Consider the following 18,564-nt stretch of genomic DNA (forward strand, 5'->3'; position numbering starts at 1 on the left):
TTGCGCGATATCCTGCATCCACTACAAAATTGGTAGCCCCTAAACACTCTTAGCTTCACATAAATTAGCCTGTTCACACCTAGCCCGTCTACCATGAATGATGCATGTGATAAGAGGATCACGCCACTTTTAAATGAACATAGGGAGTTCTGTCTCGATAGTGTGTTTTTTCAGGTTTGAGATGTAGAGTATGGAGCCAATCTTCGAACAACGATCAGTGAGGTTCTAGTAAAAGTGTGTGGTTTTAGTTGCCTGCTTGTATGGTTCAGAAATTCGTGGTTAAGGTATGGTTATTGAGAAATAGGAGAGTTCCCACACTTTCAAACCTTTTCCATGTTCTTGATACTTGCCTTGTTCGAGGACTAACAAGGATCTAAGTCTGGGGGAATTGATATATGGTGTTTTTGGCACCATTGTGTATATGCTTTCTAACCGGTTTTCAATGTTTTATCGAGTTAGTCAAGTACTTTTAAAGTCATTTCAGGTCTGGAGTAGACTAAAGAGCTAAAGGAAGAAGTGCGAAGAAAGGAACAAGAATTGGAGATTTTTCCCGAAGAACAATCGAGCGGAGCAGTCTGACGATTGATCCCACTAGAAGAAGCCAGACGATTGTTCCCGACATTTATGGAAGTTTTCATATCTTTCAAAGATTTATCCTAATCTCCTATTCCTTACTCAGAAGTCTAGGACGCCTCCATATAAAAGCCGCCTCTATCTTTATTTTATTTTGGACACTAGTTTTTGCAAGAACTCTAGATTGTATTTGGCGATTTTGCAACTTGTAAGGGAGAAGGCTCCATCTCTCATCTAGAGAAGATTATCCTGAACCCTTTGTTTTCTACTCTATTTTATATGCAGTATTATTCAGAAATCATGTCTGTGTCATCTTGCATAATGATCGAGTAGTCGGCCAAGCTTGCTTAGGGTGTGTTTGATCACATGAGCTAAACATAGATAAGTGATCTCATTAGTGTCTTCATTCATATAGCTCTTACTGCTTGCATTAACTTGATCACCTAATGTTCGAACCTAAGTTAATCAACTCACTAACCGTGTAGAAGACAGTTGGATTAATTATGAATGAGCTTATTGGATTAATTATGAATGAGCTTAGTATCCCTAATCAGCGAAAGTAGATATTAGGGTGTTAAGTGAACTGATCGGACCTGATCTCTAAGGCTTGCTATCGTATCTTGTTCCAAGCGAGAGCTTAGGTATCAAGATCAATCTGAAGAGGGAACAACGCCACGACAGTGGGTTGTTCTGGCATGAGTGATCCGAGTTCTAGATTGCATCTCATCGCGCTTGAATAATTGTTTGGCTCAGTATCATCACCCGATGAATTATCCTAGGCTAACTTCTTGTTTAAAATTGATTACAACATTTCATTACTTATTTCCTACGTCACTATTGAAATCAAAACCATCTATTGTTCTTAGCTTAATATCAAACTCATAAAAGTAAAGTGTCAACTGGTCTTTTGGATTGAATCTCAAATATTACAATTACCAATGTTAAACTTGACAGTAGCAAGGATTCATTTTTATTATCAAAACGCAATGACCCTACATAGGCTAATGGGCATGAAAAATTCTTTGGACTTGAGCTCTCTAATACTCTCACGCAAACTTGGCTTCGGGTAAAATCAAGGGTCCGAGTTTGGACGCAAACTAAGATGGCTGTGACAGGAAAATGAATAATCGAAGGTAGTTTGATGTAGGAAAGCTATTTATTATACATGGAGAAGAAACTTGGTGTTAGATCTATTCAGGTCTATACATGGAGAGTATCGCATGTCTCACTTACAGGTATTCCCTTGATATTTGAAGAATCTAAACATTTTCACTCAGAGGTATTTGTGGCGTATTTGTTTCACTAAGAACCAAGGTTCCTCTTACCTTTCTAATTCTGCTAACATGTCTCATGAAGAAAGAAGAAGAACTCTTATTTCCAGATCTACCAAACGGTCCTGTTTATTCTCTACTTCATATCCATTAGCCATTATCAACTTCTTCATCTGGCATTTTACCAAATACTTAGTCTGTAACCACTAACACTCCCAAGCTCAAATAAAATGAATCTTTTGCCAAAGTCCAACACTGATTGTACTTCAGAAAACAAACCCCATCAATCGAGCTTAGTTTCTGCAGATAGCTTTGAAGCACATTTCTCAACCACAATCTTAGACACAGCAACAAAAACCAGTCGCACAATCCGATTAAACTCTTGCTTCATGAGTTCAAAGCTAGTATTCAAATGTTACTCCTGTGTGTTTAAACCGGTATTGTTAAACTCTGTGCTTTCTCTTGGAATCTTCTCAAAACAACAACCTCTGATGTTGAGGCTTGTTAGAGCTTGTTTGCAAGCATAGGCAGTGAGCCCCTCATAATCCCATGAAGAAAAGTACTCATCTTTTGGCTTTGCTTCTCCTGTCCGGATTCTTGTCTTAGCACCTCCTTTTGCAAGTAGAGATTCCTCAGTCTCCTGCCTTGGCTGAGTTTCCTGCACCGTCATGGCTTCCACAATCTCTAACTGTCACATGATGATTTTATGCGCAAACAAGAGATACAAATCCAAGATCTGCTTCTTGGTGCTCTGATACCATGTTACAGATTCAAAACAAGATAAGAGTTGTGTTCTTATTGACACATAAACGAAAGAAAATACATACCTCACTAGAGCTTTACTGACATGCAAAAAATAAAGAAAAGAAGAAAGCTTTAGCTTTTGTCACAAAGATAAAGAAGGTTTTGATTCATTCATAAATGAGAAAGAGAGAGGTACTCGTGCTGTAGTGCAGCCAAAGTTTCCAAACACAATTGACTTGCACGTATTTAAATTAATTTTATCTTAGCTAAAACCCCTAGATAAATAGGCTAATGGGCCTGAATAATTTACAAAGTTTGACCTCTCTAATGTCAGAACATATAAAATATTGTGTTCACTACTTTTAGAATATTTTGAATCAATTATTTAGCTAATCATCATATATATATATGAAAAACAAGAGTATTACATATGTTGAAATCACTCATTAACTTCTTTTCTTGGTCAAATAGTCTTTTGTTACTTGGGCTTTCGCAGTAACACTCAGGAGATAGTAGAGAAATTCAAGTCCTACAACAAAAATGGTGACTCAGCCAGAGATGCTACTCTCTTTGTTTCATATTAGTTGATGTTTTAAGATTGTATTTTTGTTTCATTCTATTTTTTTAAAGATTTCTATGCAAAACCTTAATGTTGTTTGGTATATTTAACCAATCATATTCTATTGAATTATTTTTTATTTGTTAGATTGACTTTAACTAATGCAAAATGAACTAAAATTAATAATTTCATAAAACGTGTGCAAAAACCTTAAAACATCAACTAATTTTATTTATTTTTTAAAAACATCAACTAATTTGAAACAGAGGGAATAATGAAAAACATAATCATACGAAGGATACAAAGTCTGAACACTCAAACTTATTACTGAACTTCAATTTTATTTGTTTTGGTGGTTGGGATTAAGCCTGTGGCTGATACGAGAAGCCATTTACCGAAAGACCTCCATCAACGCAAATGGTCTGACCCGTTATGTAAGAAGCTGCAGGCATACAAAGAAATGCCACCACCGATGCTACCTCCTCTGGTTTTCCTATGCGCCCCAAGGGATTTGTTGATTCTACCACTTCCTTAAATTCATCTTCAAACGCCTACAAATCATCATCCAATGCGCAAGAAATCAAAATATCATCAAACTAAAATGAGCATATCTTCAAAAAATAATTGTATCTCACATTATCAACCAGTGGAGTGGCAATGAATGTAGGAGCTACAGAATTAGCCCTTATGCTGTCGCTCGCCCACTCGCATGCCAAATTCCTTGCTAGCTGATTCATTGCCCCTATGTACACACATATTAATGTGTTATAAAACCTTGTTTGTTTACCGTATTGACATTCATATTTTGTGTAGCAGAACACATTCTTTGCCTTTTTGAGCGGTGGATTTTATATTAACGTAATTGGTTTATGATGTGAACATGAACGAACAAGTTAATTTTCAAAACAATATAGGTCTAAGTCTGATCTCATTCCTACTGGAACAAATATCGTAGAACATGATTGGCATAGAAATATAATTGAAAAGATTCAATCCAACAAAAAGGTAATATGACACAATCCATAAAGGTCAAATTGGACTCTCTAAAAAAGAGTAAGAGCATCTACAATACAAATAAATATATAATCTCTATTAATTCGTCATTTTTTATATATAGAGTAACTTTCAATGTATCATTCTTTATTTAAAAAAAGAAATATTTAAATTGTATTTTATTATTAATGCCTTTAGTTAATAAAAAAAATTAAAAATAAAATTTATTTAATTTAAATTTTATTTATTTATTTTAAATTAGATGATTTTCCATTCTCATGCACGAATAGAAAAAAATTACAAAATAATCAGATGATAACAGCTTGTAAATATTTCTTTCTTTTATTTATAAGTTTTAAGTCATTTTATAATTTATATGTATGAAAAATAAATGAAATATTGCTCATCTTAATTAAATATTTGATTTCAAGTATAATATTTTGGATCAGATCAAGTATTTATTTTGAGGTATGCATTTTCCTGAGATATAAAGATAATTATAGAATTTTTACTTTAAATGTAGTTTAAAATAAAATACAAAGTGGATTGAATTTCAAACTGAATAATAATAATAATAATAATAATAATATTTAGTTAGATGGATTTCTCAAATAGTACCTAATAATGTCTCAAATAAAAAAGTTTGGATGAATTTTACCATTTGTTATAGATTTATTTAATTTATTTTATTTGAGATATCTATGTTAGATACTTGCGCGCGTTAGAGATTCTTCAAAACCAATCATACACTTGGTTGCCGAGAGCTACCCATGATTCTAAGCTATGCCATACGGCCGTCCAAGGGCCATCTATCGTTATACGGAAGCATGACATACCGAATTTCATAGTTCGGTTAATTTAGACGGCATTACCTATTTTGGAATCTCTTACTTATATTAAAAAGACAATTATTTTACTGGGCATGTTTACGAAAGATCAATACTCAAATTACCTGTAAAATGTGAATGAATTCATATGTTTATACCAAAGGTTTGTACCAGTGCGGGAGATAAACGTGTGGCCGTTGTATTTTATTGTCCAAACTATTTAAACTTATAATGTAATTTTTTGTTCCACATCCGGTTTGAACAAAAAAAATCATCTCAATATATACATTTGAAATGATAATATTTATTTTAGCTTAAAAATAATTAAAATTATATAAAGTTACGATATATATATTTTGGCTTTATCTTTAATTACTAAATATTCTATTTTTATTTGTATTTACTGTGTATATACTCCCTACAATGTTTGTATATACGTTCACCATCCGGCTAACACATATCATATTTTAGAACACTGACGATCTAGTGTGAGCTGTCGTAACAAGACTCACACACAGAGAGGGGTTTTGGACTTTTTCTGATATTTGGTTTTGGTTTCTTATTGAGTGAGTCAGTATCACAGTATCACGGTGAAAATTATTTTATTGAGCTGAGTGGTTTTTTGGTTTCACTTTTTGATTATTATATAAGGTGAAAATTTAAAAATTATTATATTTGCACCCAGTGATCCAGTTATAAACTTTATGCACCTAGTAAAAGCTACATCTACGTTCGCGACTGGTCAGTATGTACCTTTTGTGGCACTGTAGATGGAGCTGATGCCAAGTGAGACGACCCCAGAAACGGAGGATATGAACACGATGTTACCACACCCTGAAGCCTTGAGCAGAGGATGTGCAAGCTGGCTAAAATGATACGCAGATTCCAAGTTGGTCGAAATGTGGAACGAGAAATCCTCAGCCGTATGCTCTATTGTTGGCTTTGACCGGATTGCGCCAGCATTGTTGATCTAATAACAAGAATACAACCGGAGACATGAATCAGCCAATTTTTAAAAAAGATAATCTGCCAAATTAAAAGTGTTACACTTGATCTGTCCTTCTTAGGACAACACAAAATTAAAACAATCAAATGATATAGGGTGGAGATTAATTACAAGGATACTGAGCTTGGCATCAAACAAAGAGTACACAGTTTGCATCAGCTTCTCTCTTTCGGTCCAGGACGATACGTCACAGACTGAACCAGTGACTTGAAACCCTTTATTCTTCCATTTGCTTAAACACTCGTTGAGATGTGCATCGTCTCGAGCACATGTATGTATTGTTACCCCAAATCCTGCAAGTTCCTCTACTATAGCATGCCTAAAAATTTCAAAAATCAACAGCATATATTAAAAAGAATCTGTCACCATTGCTTTTAAGATGTATACCGAAAGAAGAGGGGTTTACGAACCCAATGCCTTTGGTTCCACCGGTGACAAGTGCGGTCTTGCCTTGAAGGCTCCATCTACGTCTTTGCCCTTCTCCAGCCATTCCCCTCAGATAAAAGTAGATGATGTAATAAGAATACTTGTGTTGGTTGATTATATATATAAGTAAAAGTTAAGGCCACGTCCACACAAATTTGAAGTGGATGATGTTATGAGATTTTGTGGTGGTTAATTACATATAATTTTTTCTTTTTGATTACATAGAATTAAGTAAAGACTACATATCAATGTTTTGAACGTGGAACATTAAGCCAGAAGGTAAATTTTGACCCGCTTGTTCTTGTCGGTTGACTTTAAGAAGGCAAACTATCAATAATAAAATGTCTAGCTAGGAACCAAAAGTTTTTTTTGGTTGAATTAATTTAACATTCTTTAAAAATAAAATGTCTAGGAATAACCATTAGTAGATGAACATAATCTCGTTATCATTTCTAGGTAAACTAAAAAATGTCTAGGGAAAAAAAGATTACCAGAAAATAAATGTTTAGGAAAAAAATGTCTAGGAAATAACATGAGTAGATTAGCTTAAATCTTTTTTTTTAATTCATGTAAATTTTTTTAATTCATGTAAAGCTATGAATCTCCAAAACAATGTCACTCTATAACTTCAAATATAAAGTTTTTTACTCTAAAAAAAAACTAGTGAAACTCTATATTTGAAGTTTCACTTCTCAGAACTTTAAATTTAAGTTTCATAATTTTATTTGCATTTTGGTCTTTACAATTACACATCACATATATATTTTTTAAATATTTTCTCGTTTATCGTATTAATCCTAAAAAAATTCATATCTCATAAATTTTTTTTTTTATAAATGTAAGTTTTACACATAAAATTAAATAAACTTTAAAATAAGATTTAAAATATTTTAAAACTTGATTTAGAAAACAACAATACACAAGAAACTTAACAACAAAAAATCTTTTCAAAAATTACATAAAGACATAACTATTATACAAATTTAAATATTACAACACTAGTAGTCATATAAATTTGATCCAGAACCTCCAAAATCTCCAAAATATTTTTCAAACAAATTTTATGTAACCGAAGATGGTTGTTGTTTTGATTTCTATTTCGTACGATTCTTTTTTATCAGATCGAATGTATTCACTTAGTTTTAAAGTCATTGATAGAAGTTAAGTATTTTAGCAATATTTATTTTCTCCTTTTACTTTCTTGTTTAGATCAAATGTATTTACAAGTTTAAGATCACCTGATTTCAGCAATTTTTAGTTTGTGATTTACAAATTAAAAATAAAGAGAGTCACTTTTTACTTCGAAATATACTAGGTGATCATATATGCATTATGAAAATAGTTTTATGGAATAATATGGTATTTTTTATGTTTAATATTAATTATGTTATTTCTATTTAAAATTTTTATTTTAATATAATATTTTATTAGTTAATACTGTTGTAATATTTTTATATATGTGCTTAGTTATTTACAAAATTTGTATGAATTTAAATTAATTATGAAAAATATAAAGACTATAAGATAAAATACAAATAGTTTTGAAGTTAAGTTTCAAGTTTTACTTTTTAAAAAGAACATTTTTAAACTGTAGAATTTTGAAAACTTCTTAATAGAATGCGTTTTTGGACATGTTTCTGATATGACATGAGGGGGCAGTAGGGGAGAAGCCACAACCAACACATTGTTTGCATACCCACTACTTTTTCAATTTTTGTTTATTCTGTAAGGTAAAATGGTTGAAATTATCAGATAAGATAAGAAACTCTCTTTGTTTTATAAGCTTAACGCACCCAGAAAATCTTATGTCTAGATTCGCCCCCCATTTTCATGGTTCACCATTAAAATTGAGACAGTTATTAGGCCATCTTCGATATATTCTTTTATTTTTTTGTAAAAAAAAATAAAAATAAAGACAAAATTTTGATGTACTGTATTTCTTTAATTTTTCTATAAAAGAAAATATTCTTAAAATTTCTTTTAATATTACAAATGACACTTTTTACTCATAAATTTTAAAAATTAACTCATTCACTCTAACAAAATATTTTCATAAAATTACAATATTTTTTAAACTAAATTTTTATTTCATAAAAGATACACAACATAAAATTAATAAAACAAAGCAGACATTATCTAACCAACACTATTATTATATTTTCTCATACGTAATTAACTAATGCATTTCAAAGTCAAAAATGAACTTTTTCTTTAATTTTTTTAATCAACATAGAAACTTCTGGAATCGACTATTTTCATCATGTGGTGTTTAAATTTCTGGAGGTGGAGTTTATTTTCTAACTCCAATTGGAAACAAAAAAATCCTTATAATGAACACATGCAAAATTTTAATTTATTTCATTATGTATTCATTGATTCACCATTTCCATTTTAAATCATTTAAAACACTATTTGTTCTGTTTCTTCAATTCATAATGAATGAGCACAACTGACACATTACTTTTCATCCATGATTACTAAGAACATTAACATGTTAGAACCAAATCCAAATGCTTTGCTACTAATGTAAGAGAATTATATGCGGAAGTGTGTTAAACCGGATACATACCTTAATCCGATTTAACGATAAATATCACTTGGTACGAGTTGGAAATAGATACAATAGTCGGGAAAAAAATCACGGAAAAAAATCAACCACTTTGTTATAAACCATATTTGTGGATGTCCATAACCGGCCCGTCCATACCCGGTCCAAGCGCTGGAGAGAGAGACGGTGGAGAGAGAGAGTCGGCCGTTTTCCTTTTCCTCATAGGCGGCTACTTTCCTATTTACATTAGACTTATGATTTGTACTATTTCCTTTCTAGTCTTTCCATTATTTTATGACGATTTATCTCTCTTGTAATTCCCTATATATAAAGGGCACATTATGTTTATGATTAATAAGAATACAGAACTATTCCCCTAAGTTTCACAGCATGTTATCAGCACGATTCTCTAAAACCCTAAGCTAAAAATCCCGACCTAAACCCTAGCTCTCGGCGATAAACCCTAACCGGCGTAAACCTCCATCCCGGCGTGAACTTCATCCCGATTGCAAACCCTAATCCCGATCCTTGTTCGCGACCCGATCTCAGCTCGCGACAAACGGTCTCGGCTTGTTCCAGCTCGCGACGATCTCAGCAAGCAACCTGTTCGCGACCAGATACTCAGCTCGTTCGCATTCCCGATCTCAGCTTCAATCCGTTTGCGACTCGATCTCAGCCAGTTCGCGACCTTCTCTTGTTGGTGGTCCATTCAACCCGATCGGAGGTTAAGGTAATCATTCAAACCCTAAATCGAAAACCTAATGATCTAAGATCAAAACCATAAAACCTTAATCATGTTATGATAAACCCTAATCATGTTCTACATGTTAAAATCGAAACCCTAAAACATTAAACCCTAACCGCATGTATGCATATTGCATACTATGCATGAAATCTAAAACCCTGATGCTAAGACATGATTCGATCTTATTCAAAACCTAGCTAATGTTTTCTGAAATGGAAATTGATTGATTGATTGAATATGTTCACATAGAACCGTATGCTAGGCTTGCTAAACTCATGCTTGAATCTGATTGATTAATTGATAGAAGCCGACTTAATGTTTTCTAAGATTGAAACCACATGCTAGATTGATTCTTTGAAACCGTATGCTAAACTGAAATCGAAACCCTAATGTTTGAAATTAAGTGTTTTTTAAATTGAAACCTAATTGAATCACTTAGATAGAATATATGATCCGACTGAATGAACCCCTTGATGCTTGTTTTGATTGTTTGATTGCGGTTACTCTTATGAACACTTAGAAACCATATGCTAGGATTGCACCATACATGTATAACCGAATGAACATTTAGATCTCGTATGCTAGGCTGTATAACCGTATAAACATATAGAAACCGTATGCTAGATTTGAACATATCTTGTTTGGCCGTGAGGCTTGTTTGATGAACACATCCGTATGACTTGTTTGCATCATTACCATATGAACTGATTGCATCATATTCACATAAACATTATAACTTTTAAAGATCTAAAGCATAAAATATATGATTTCAGATGTCGAAAATCAACAACTTGGATTTTGCTACTTACAATGGGCACTTGATGCTAAGTTCATCCTGAAATCTAAGGGACATGGTGAATGTATCACCGAGGACAATAATGCAAGTGAGAAAGATAGATACAGGGCTATCTTGATTATACGCCATCATCTTACTGGGAGTCTCAAAGATCAGTATTTGACAATTGAGAATCCCTTAGACCTTTGGACAGAATTAAAAGCAAGATATGATCACCAAAGAACGGTGATATTACCAAAGGCTATGTATGATTGGAGGAATCTCAGAATCCAGGACTACAAGTCCGTGGATGAGTATAACTCAGCCCTATTTAGGATAGTTTCTAAATTGAAATTGTGTGGTGAGGATATAACGGTTAAGGATATGCTAGAAAAGACCTTTTCCACCTTCCACACAAGCAATGTGTTGTTACAACAACAATACTGTGAGAAGGGCTTCACAACTTATGCTAATCTGATCTCATGTCTATTGCTCGCTGAGCAAAACAATAAATTGTTGATGAGAAACAGTGAATTGAGACCTCCTGGATCAACCCCACTACCTGAAGCACATGCGGCCACAGAGGCAAAGAAAGAATCTAACCACGTCCAGAACAATAGCCAACACGGCCGTGGCCGTGGAAAATGGCAAGGACATGGTCGTGGCCAAAACTCTTTTGGTCGTGGCCGTGGCCACTACAACTCCTTTGGTCGTGGCCAAGGAACTTGTTTGGACGTGGTCATGGCCGAGGCCGTGGTATCTCCTTTAAACCACAAAACTCGACCAAATCAGTGTGCCATAGGTGTGGAATGAGTAACCATTGGGCTAAGACATGTAGGACTCCCAAACATCTTGTTGACCTCTACCAAAAGAGTTTGAAAGGGAAGAATCCTGAAGCCCATATGACCTATCAAGATGGTGAAGATGATTTTAATCATGAACGAGACGATCTTATAGATTATGAAACTTCAGATTGTCTAAAAGAATCAAGTTGATTTCGACATCAAACTTTTGTGTTCTATTGCTTTGTGCTTTCTATGTTTTTTATTATTGCTTTGAACTTGTTTTATTAAAACTTAATGAATGAATGATTTTTGATATGAAGTCTCTAAAGTATCATTCTATAATCTTGTTTTGAAGAATGAAAAATAACATGGATATATTCGTGGTGGACAGTGGCTCAAGCCACACGATCTTAAGAGACAAAAGATACTTCATAAATCTAACACTTAAGAACGCCAACATAAGTACCATAGAAGGTATAGCCGGCCTAATAGAAGACTATGGCCAGGCAAACATATTGTTGCCTAAGGGTACGCGTCTAAAGATATCTGATGCATTATATTCACCGAGCTCAAAGAGAAGCCTATTGAGTTTTAAAGATATCCGAATGAATGGCTTCCATATTGAGACTAAGGGCGAAGGAAACAAAGAGTTCCTTCAGATCATTGAAATCGCCCAAGGCCATAAGAAAGTCTTAGAGACTATACATGCGCTCTCTACAGGTCATTACTATGCCAAAGTCAATATGATAGAGGCCAATGCCACATTAAACAAAGTGGCCACCAAAAATTTCACTCTTTGGCACGACCGGCTTGGCCATCCCGGTTCGAACATGATACGAAAATTGATATTGAATACAAATGGGCACACATTGAAAGAAAGAAGAGTTATCCCTAAGAATCTCACGTGTGTAGCATCTTCACAAGGGAAACTCATTGTTAGGGCATCACCAGTTAAAGTGACTAAGGAAACAATAAACTTTCTGGAAAGAATACAAGGAGACATCTGTGGACCAATACACCCACCTTGTGGGACATTCAGATATTTCATGGTTCTCATTGATGCGTCCACGAGATGGTCGCATGTATGTCTCTAATCAACCCGCAACTTGGCGTTTGCGAGGTTACTTGCTCAGATAATTCGTTTAAGAGCTCACTTTCCAGACTTTCCTTTAAAGACTATACGTCTTGCTAATGCTGGTGAATTCACGTCCCAAGCTTTTAATGATTACTGTATGTCCATGGGGGTAAGTGTAGAACATTTTGTGGCACATGTATATACACAAAACGGCTTGGCCGAATCCTTTATCAAACGCATACAGCTAATAGCTAGACCGTTACTTATGAGATCAAAACTCCCGGTCTCAGCTTGGGGAGATGTGGTTCTAAATGCGGCCGAACTGATACGCATCAGGCCATCTAGTGAACATAGATATTCCCCATCACAATTGTTCACGGGTCACGAGCCAGACATATCCCATCTTAAGACAATTGGATGTGCCGTCTATGTACCAATTGCACCAACACAGAGAACAAAGATGGATCCTCAAAGGAAGATGGGGATATATGTTGGATATGATTCTCCCTCAATAATTAAGTACGTTGAGCCAACTACGGGTGATTTGTTTAAGGCCAGGTGTGCGGATTGTCACTTTGATGAATCCGACCATCCAACGTTAGGGGAAGACAATAATAAGCTGGTAAAAGAAATTACATGGAATCAAACATCCTTATCCTGGCAAGATCCTCGGACTCAGGAATGTCATTTAGAAGTCTAAAAGATAATACATTTACAAAAGCTAGCTAATCAATTGTCAGATTCCTTTGATGACCCAAAGAGAGTAAGAAAGTCATATATACCAGCTGCTAATGCACCAATTCGTATTGATGTTCAAGAGGGACACAATCAAGTTGCTACAGAGTCTAGAACACGTCTGAAACGTGGTAGACCAATAGGTTCCAAAGATAAGAATCCTCGGAAAACAAAGAAAGGTGCTGAATCTGAGGCCGAAACCCTAGACATGGCCGTGGCCGAACCTAATACCCGAGACATAGCCGCGGCCGAACCTAAGGCCCTAGACATGGCCGGTCCTAAGGTGCCAAATAATGATGCTTGGGACGCCAAGCTTCAAGGTACTGGAGGTCCTGATAATAATGAGATATCAATCAATTATGTCTTGTCTGGGATACAGTGGAACAGAAAGAATGTCGACATTGATGATATATTTGCATACAAGCTAGCACTTGAAATCATGGATATAAACAAGGATCATGAACCCACATCTATCTTAGAGTGAACTCAACGATCAGATTGGATTAAATGGAAAGAAGTTATAAACGTGGAGTTAAACTCTTGTAAGAAAAGAGATGTCTTTGGTCCAATAATCCGGACACCTTATGATATCAAACCAGTTGGATACAAATGGGTCTTAGTGAGGAAAAGGAATGAACATGGTGAAATCTTGAGATATAAAGCACGGCTTGTTGCACAAGGATTCTCACAGAGACCAGGAATAGATTATGAGGAGACATAGTCTCCTGTGGTGGATGCTACTACTTTTAGATTCCTAATAATTCTGGCTATAAGAGAGAAATTAGACTTGCGGTTAATGGATGTAGTAACTGCATACTTATATGGTCCACTGGATAATGAGATATATATGAAAGTACCAGAGGGTATTGAATTGAAAAAAAAAATCGAGTTCTCGAGAACAACATTGTATAAAGTTGAACAAATCACTTTATGGATTAAAACAATCAGGTCGAATGTGGTACAATAGACTGAGTGAGTACCTAGTGAAAGAGGGCTATAAGAACGATCCGATCAGCCCATGTATATTCATAAAGAAATTCGGTCAGGGCTTTGTGATCATAGCAGTGTATGTTGATGACCTGGATATTCTAGGAACCTCTGGAGAAATCTCCCAAACAGTTTAATATCTTAAGAAAGAATTCGAGATGAAAAATTTAGGAAAAACAAAGTTTTGTTTGGGATTACAGATTGAGTACATTAGAGATGGAATCCTTGTGCATCAAATGGCATATACGGAGAAAGTACTCAAACGTTTTAATATGGCCGAGTCTCACCCATTGTCTAGCCCCATGGTCGTGAGATCTCTTGGTCTGGACACAGATCCATTCGGCCCTAAGAAGGACGATGAAGAATTCCTTGGTCCTGAAGTGCCATATCTCAGTGCCATAGGAGCTTTAATGTATCTGGCCAGCCACACTAGGCCAGACATATGTTTTGCCGTGAACCTACTGTCTAGGTTTAGCTCATGTCTGACTCAAAGGCACTGGAACGGGATTAAACATATTCTTCGTTACCTACAAGGAACGAAAGACTTGGGTTTATTTTATCCTAACCAAACCAAAGAAGGGTTAGTTGGTTTTGCTGATGCAGGTTATCTCTCGGATCTGCAAAATGCTCGATCACATACATGCTATGTCTTTACACATGGTGGTACAGCCATATCATGGTGTTCCATGAAGCAAACGATCGCGGCCACATTGTCCAACCATGCGGAGATATTGGCCATTCATGAGGCCAGCCGCAAGTGTGTATGGTTACGGTTCATGACCCAACATATTCGAGTTGATTGTGGGATGTCCGAAGGGAAAGATGCACCGACCATCATGTACGAGGACAATGCCGCATGCATAGCTCAGCTCAAGGACGGTTACATCAAAGGAGACATGACGAAACACATCCGGCCTAAGTTCTTCTTCACGCACGAGTTACAGAAAGCCGGCGAAGTCCAAGTGGTACAAGTGCGTTCAAGTGACAACTCAGCTGATCTATTCACCAAGTCACTTCCAACATCAACATTCAGGAAGCTTACGCATCAGATTGGGATGCGTCGACTGAAAGACCTTCAGTGAGGTACATAACAGGGGGAGTAATACGTGTTGTACTCTTTTTCCTTCACCATGGTTTTGTCCCACTGGGTTTTCCTGATAAGGTTTTAATGAGGCAACATCCAAAGCGTATTACAATCTCTATATGGTTATGACAGCCAAGGGGGAGTGTTATAAACCATATTTGTGGATGTCCATAACCGGCTCGTCCATAACCGGCCCAAGCACTAGAGAGAGAGACGGTGGAGAGAGAGAGAGTCGGCCGTTTTCCTTTTCCTCATAGGCGACTACTTTCCTATTTACATTAAACTTATGATTTGTACTATTTCATTTCTAGTCTTTCCATTATTCTACGACGGTTTATCTCTCTTGTAATTCCCTATATATAAAGGGCACATTATGTTTATGATTAATAAGAATACATAACTATTCCCCTAAGTTTCACAGCACACTTGTAAATGTCGTTCTGGTTCTCTTGAATTTTCTGTAGAATTCTAACAACAGTCCTTAATTCTAACTCTCTCTTTTTACAGTGTCTCACATATATATAGACAACCAAGAACTAAATTGCGAAAGTTACATATATTCAACAAAGAAACAAATATGTTCAACAAAAGATTAGGAGTTGTAAAAATAATTTTCCATAAATACCGATATTGTATGCTTCCTAATTATGGAGCTAGCTGACATAAACTAATAAAAAGTTTCAAGTGAACAAGGCTCGATGGATCACAGAACAAGATTGATCTTGATAAATTCTTGTTGCTTAAACACTGCACAATCTTGGGACTCTTATCGCATGATCCAAAGGATAAGGTGATCGAGTTGTCATTTTTCCGGAGGGGCAACCAGCAAAATCATGCCAATTCAAGTTTGATGGAGGACTTGATACTCGCATTACAAACATTTCAAATGCCCAATTTATAATAAGTTATGATCCATCAATTGTTCAAGAAAGATATGTTTATCCAGATTGAATATGATCTATGATTGTATTTTATAACGGTTCCTACAATACATTTATGTGTGTACCAACTACCAATAGTTTTAGAGTCTAGCTTACAGGTTCTGGGCCTACCAAAGAGTTTTGTTATTTGTGAACTTGTTGAACAGTCTAAGTTGAAACATGAAAAGGCCTTCTCAGATCGTCTTATTAATAGAAATACAAAGGGTTCAAATAAAAGGTCAAAGAAACAGAGCAAATCAGGGTTTTTGCTTCAATCACAAACCCCAAAACACAAAGAGATTAAAAGAAAGCCTCAAACCACAAACTCCGGCAGTATCAACCCGGTAATTGCTTAATAAACTGTAGAAAACACAAACTTGAAGCCCCAGAGAACCAGATTCAAGTTATATTATTGTCATATTTCTTCAAGGATTCCAAAGAAGTGTAGTCTCTGCAATCATGGAAGTTACAGTGTAAGGGTCCATGTTGGAAGCTGGCCTCCTATCCTCAAAGTATCCTTTCCCTTCCTTCTCCGTGTCACGTCCTACACGGATTGATGCTCCACGGTTTGCAACACCCTTTTAACAAAGATTCAAAAAAAATTAACACAAAGTTCAGTACACAAAAATGTTATCAACTCTTTAAAAAATTTAAATGTTTACCCATTTGAAAGTGTTGATGTCAGCAGTTTCATGGTGTCCGGTGAGACGACGCTCGTTGCCTTCACCGTAAGCAGAAATGTGCTCCTTGTGTCTCAGTCCGAGCTTATCAATTGCCTTCTTGATTATCTCGTATCCTCCTTCCTCCCTCATCGATTTAGTACTGAAAAAGTCATTTACCATATTTCAGATTTTTTCTTTCCAAAAGAACAAATTATATAACAAGCTTAAGTTGCATGATCCTTTTACCTGTAATTGGTGTGAGCACCAGCTCCGTTCCAGTCACCCGGAATTGGTTTTGGGTCAAAAGATACAACCACACCAGCAATCTCTGTGATCCTCTGTTTTTTAAAACCACCAAAAAATTGTACTCAAGTTTATATTCCATTAGGATAACAACAAGAATTAAGAGTGGATGATGGTTGAATGATACCTCCAAAATGTAACGAGCAATCCACACTTCATCAGCAGCTGAGATACCAACCGATGGTCCGACTTGGAACTCCCACTGTCTCAACAAAAAAAAAAATGATTTGGTCATTACTACATTATGCAAAAAGATTTAATTCTGTTGGATCTTGAAGTTATACCTGACCAGGCATGACTTCTCCATTGATTCCACTGATGTTAATTCCGGCATACAAACAAGCCTTGTAGTGAGCATCAACAATGTCTCTTCCAAAAGATTTGTCAGCTCCAACACTGCAGTAGTATGGTCCCTGAGAAAGATAGTTTTTGTATAAACATTAGAAGCTGAGAACAGAGAATTGAACAAGAACTCTGAAAACGGAATATACCTGAGGGCCGGGGAATCCACCAATGGGCCATCCAACAGGCCACTTCACATCTTTCTGCAACAGAGTGTACTCTTGTTCGATTCCATACCTAGTATGCAGAGCTAAATCAGACCGCAAGAAACCAAAAAAATATATAACGAAAACAGGAACAGGGGAATTTGGGTTAACCATGGCACTTCAGCAACAACATCAGGGTTGCTAAAGATCTGAGCTGCAGCATGTCTCTTGTTCGTAGGGATTGGTTCACCCGCAGGGGTGTAAGTATCACACATGACCTAACCAAACCGATAAAAAACGTTATCATTAACTGCCAAAACAGAACATGCGCAAGAAAACCAAAGTTTAACAACTCACAAGAATGTTGTTGCCTCTACGGAACGGATCTTTGAAAATCGCTTGAGGGCTAAGGAACACAAATAAAAAGGAAGGTTATTAAGCAAAAAAAAAATAAAAGATGAGTTTGAAATAGTGATAAAAGTTGAGAAAAGGCCTTACTATAAGATCACTTCACTGTCTTCACCAGGAGCTTGGCCAGTGCTTGAACCATCATAATTCCATTTTGGGAGCTTTGATGGATCGGTCACAGGTCCAGGGAGAGTCTGCAGGTAAACAAAACAGAGAATCAGTAACTCAGTATAGTCAAACTCCTAAGCTTTCTCCGTCTGGGTCAATTTTCCGACAATTTTTTTTTATTTTTCGTCGAGTTAAAGTGAAAAACATATACCCTGGCTTTGCTTCTCATATCCATTCCTGAACCACCAACCCTGTTTTTTTTTTCAAAAGAAAAAACCAAAATAAGAAAAGACAAAACACATAACTCTTTTTTTGTGTGGTAGAAGATGTAAATATGTAATTACAAAATAATATCTTCTATCTATCTGGATAAGGAAAGAACAAGAACATAAACAAGAATGTGTAAGAAAGAGGCAAGAACGAAGGAGAAAGACGAACCATATGTATTCAGCGATGATTTTCTCAGTGTTGTCTGAGAGGTCAAGGTTAACGAGATCGGTCAGAAGACTCATGGTTACAGAGAAAATGACAAGAAGGTTGTA

General features: G+C 35.7%; 2 protein-coding genes across 2 annotated transcripts; both read right to left on the reverse strand.

The window, feature by feature from the left end:
* Positions 1 to 3,316: 3,316 nt before the first annotated feature.
* LOC106346533 (tropinone reductase homolog At1g07440-like) lies at positions 3,317 to 6,524 on the reverse strand. Its single transcript, XM_013785898.3, has 5 exons — positions 6,384 to 6,524; positions 6,085 to 6,292; positions 5,721 to 5,937; positions 3,783 to 3,889; positions 3,317 to 3,698 (listed from the first exon to the last, which is right to left on the reverse strand). The coding sequence occupies exons 1-5, from the start codon at positions 6,461 to 6,463 to the stop codon at positions 3,510 to 3,512; spliced, it is 801 nt and encodes a 266-aa protein (XP_013641352.1). The 5' UTR covers positions 6,464 to 6,524; the 3' UTR covers positions 3,317 to 3,509.
* A 9,716-nt stretch (positions 6,525 to 16,240) lies between these two features.
* On the reverse strand, positions 16,241 to 18,564 carry LOC106381340 (glutamine synthetase cytosolic isozyme 1-2). Its single transcript, NM_001315657.1, has 11 exons — positions 18,461 to 18,564; positions 18,234 to 18,273; positions 18,005 to 18,108; positions 17,864 to 17,912; positions 17,678 to 17,784; positions 17,510 to 17,597; positions 17,303 to 17,431; positions 17,146 to 17,220; positions 16,962 to 17,053; positions 16,716 to 16,875; positions 16,241 to 16,631 (listed from the first exon to the last, which is right to left on the reverse strand). The coding sequence occupies exons 1-11, from the start codon at positions 18,532 to 18,534 to the stop codon at positions 16,479 to 16,481; spliced, it is 1,071 nt and encodes a 356-aa protein (NP_001302586.1). The 5' UTR covers positions 18,535 to 18,564; the 3' UTR covers positions 16,241 to 16,478.

This window comes from Brassica napus, chromosome C2 (genome assembly GCF_020379485.1).
Source record: "Brassica napus cultivar Da-Ae chromosome C2, Da-Ae, whole genome shotgun sequence".
Lineage (NCBI taxonomy): Eukaryota > Viridiplantae > Streptophyta > Magnoliopsida > Brassicales > Brassicaceae > Brassica > Brassica napus.

Bases quoted from the DNA above. Each gene is read 5' to 3' on its own strand.
- LOC106346533 (XM_013785898.3), bottom strand. From the start codon at position 6,463: ATGGCTGGAGAAGGGCAAAGACGTAGATGGAGCCTTCAAGGCAAGACC. The intron at 5,938-6,084 runs GTAATTAATCTC...TCTTGTTATTAG, and splicing joins ATGCCAAGCTCAGTATCCTT to ATCAACAATGCTGGCGCAAT. The intron at 3,699-3,782 runs GTGAGATACAAT...GATGATTTGTAG, and splicing joins CCACTCCACTGGTTGATAAT to GCGTTTGAAGATGAATTTAA.
- LOC106381340 (NM_001315657.1), bottom strand. From the start codon at position 18,534: ATGAGTCTTCTGACCGATCTCGTTAACCTTGACCTCTCAGACAACACT. The intron at 17,432-17,509 runs GTATATTCCGTT...TATCTTTCTCAG, and splicing joins GTGGATTCCCCGGCCCTCAG to GGACCATACTACTGCAGTGT. The intron at 16,876-16,961 runs GTAAAAGGATCA...TGACTTTTTCAG, and splicing joins GGTGCTCACACCAATTACAG to TACTAAATCGATGAGGGAGG.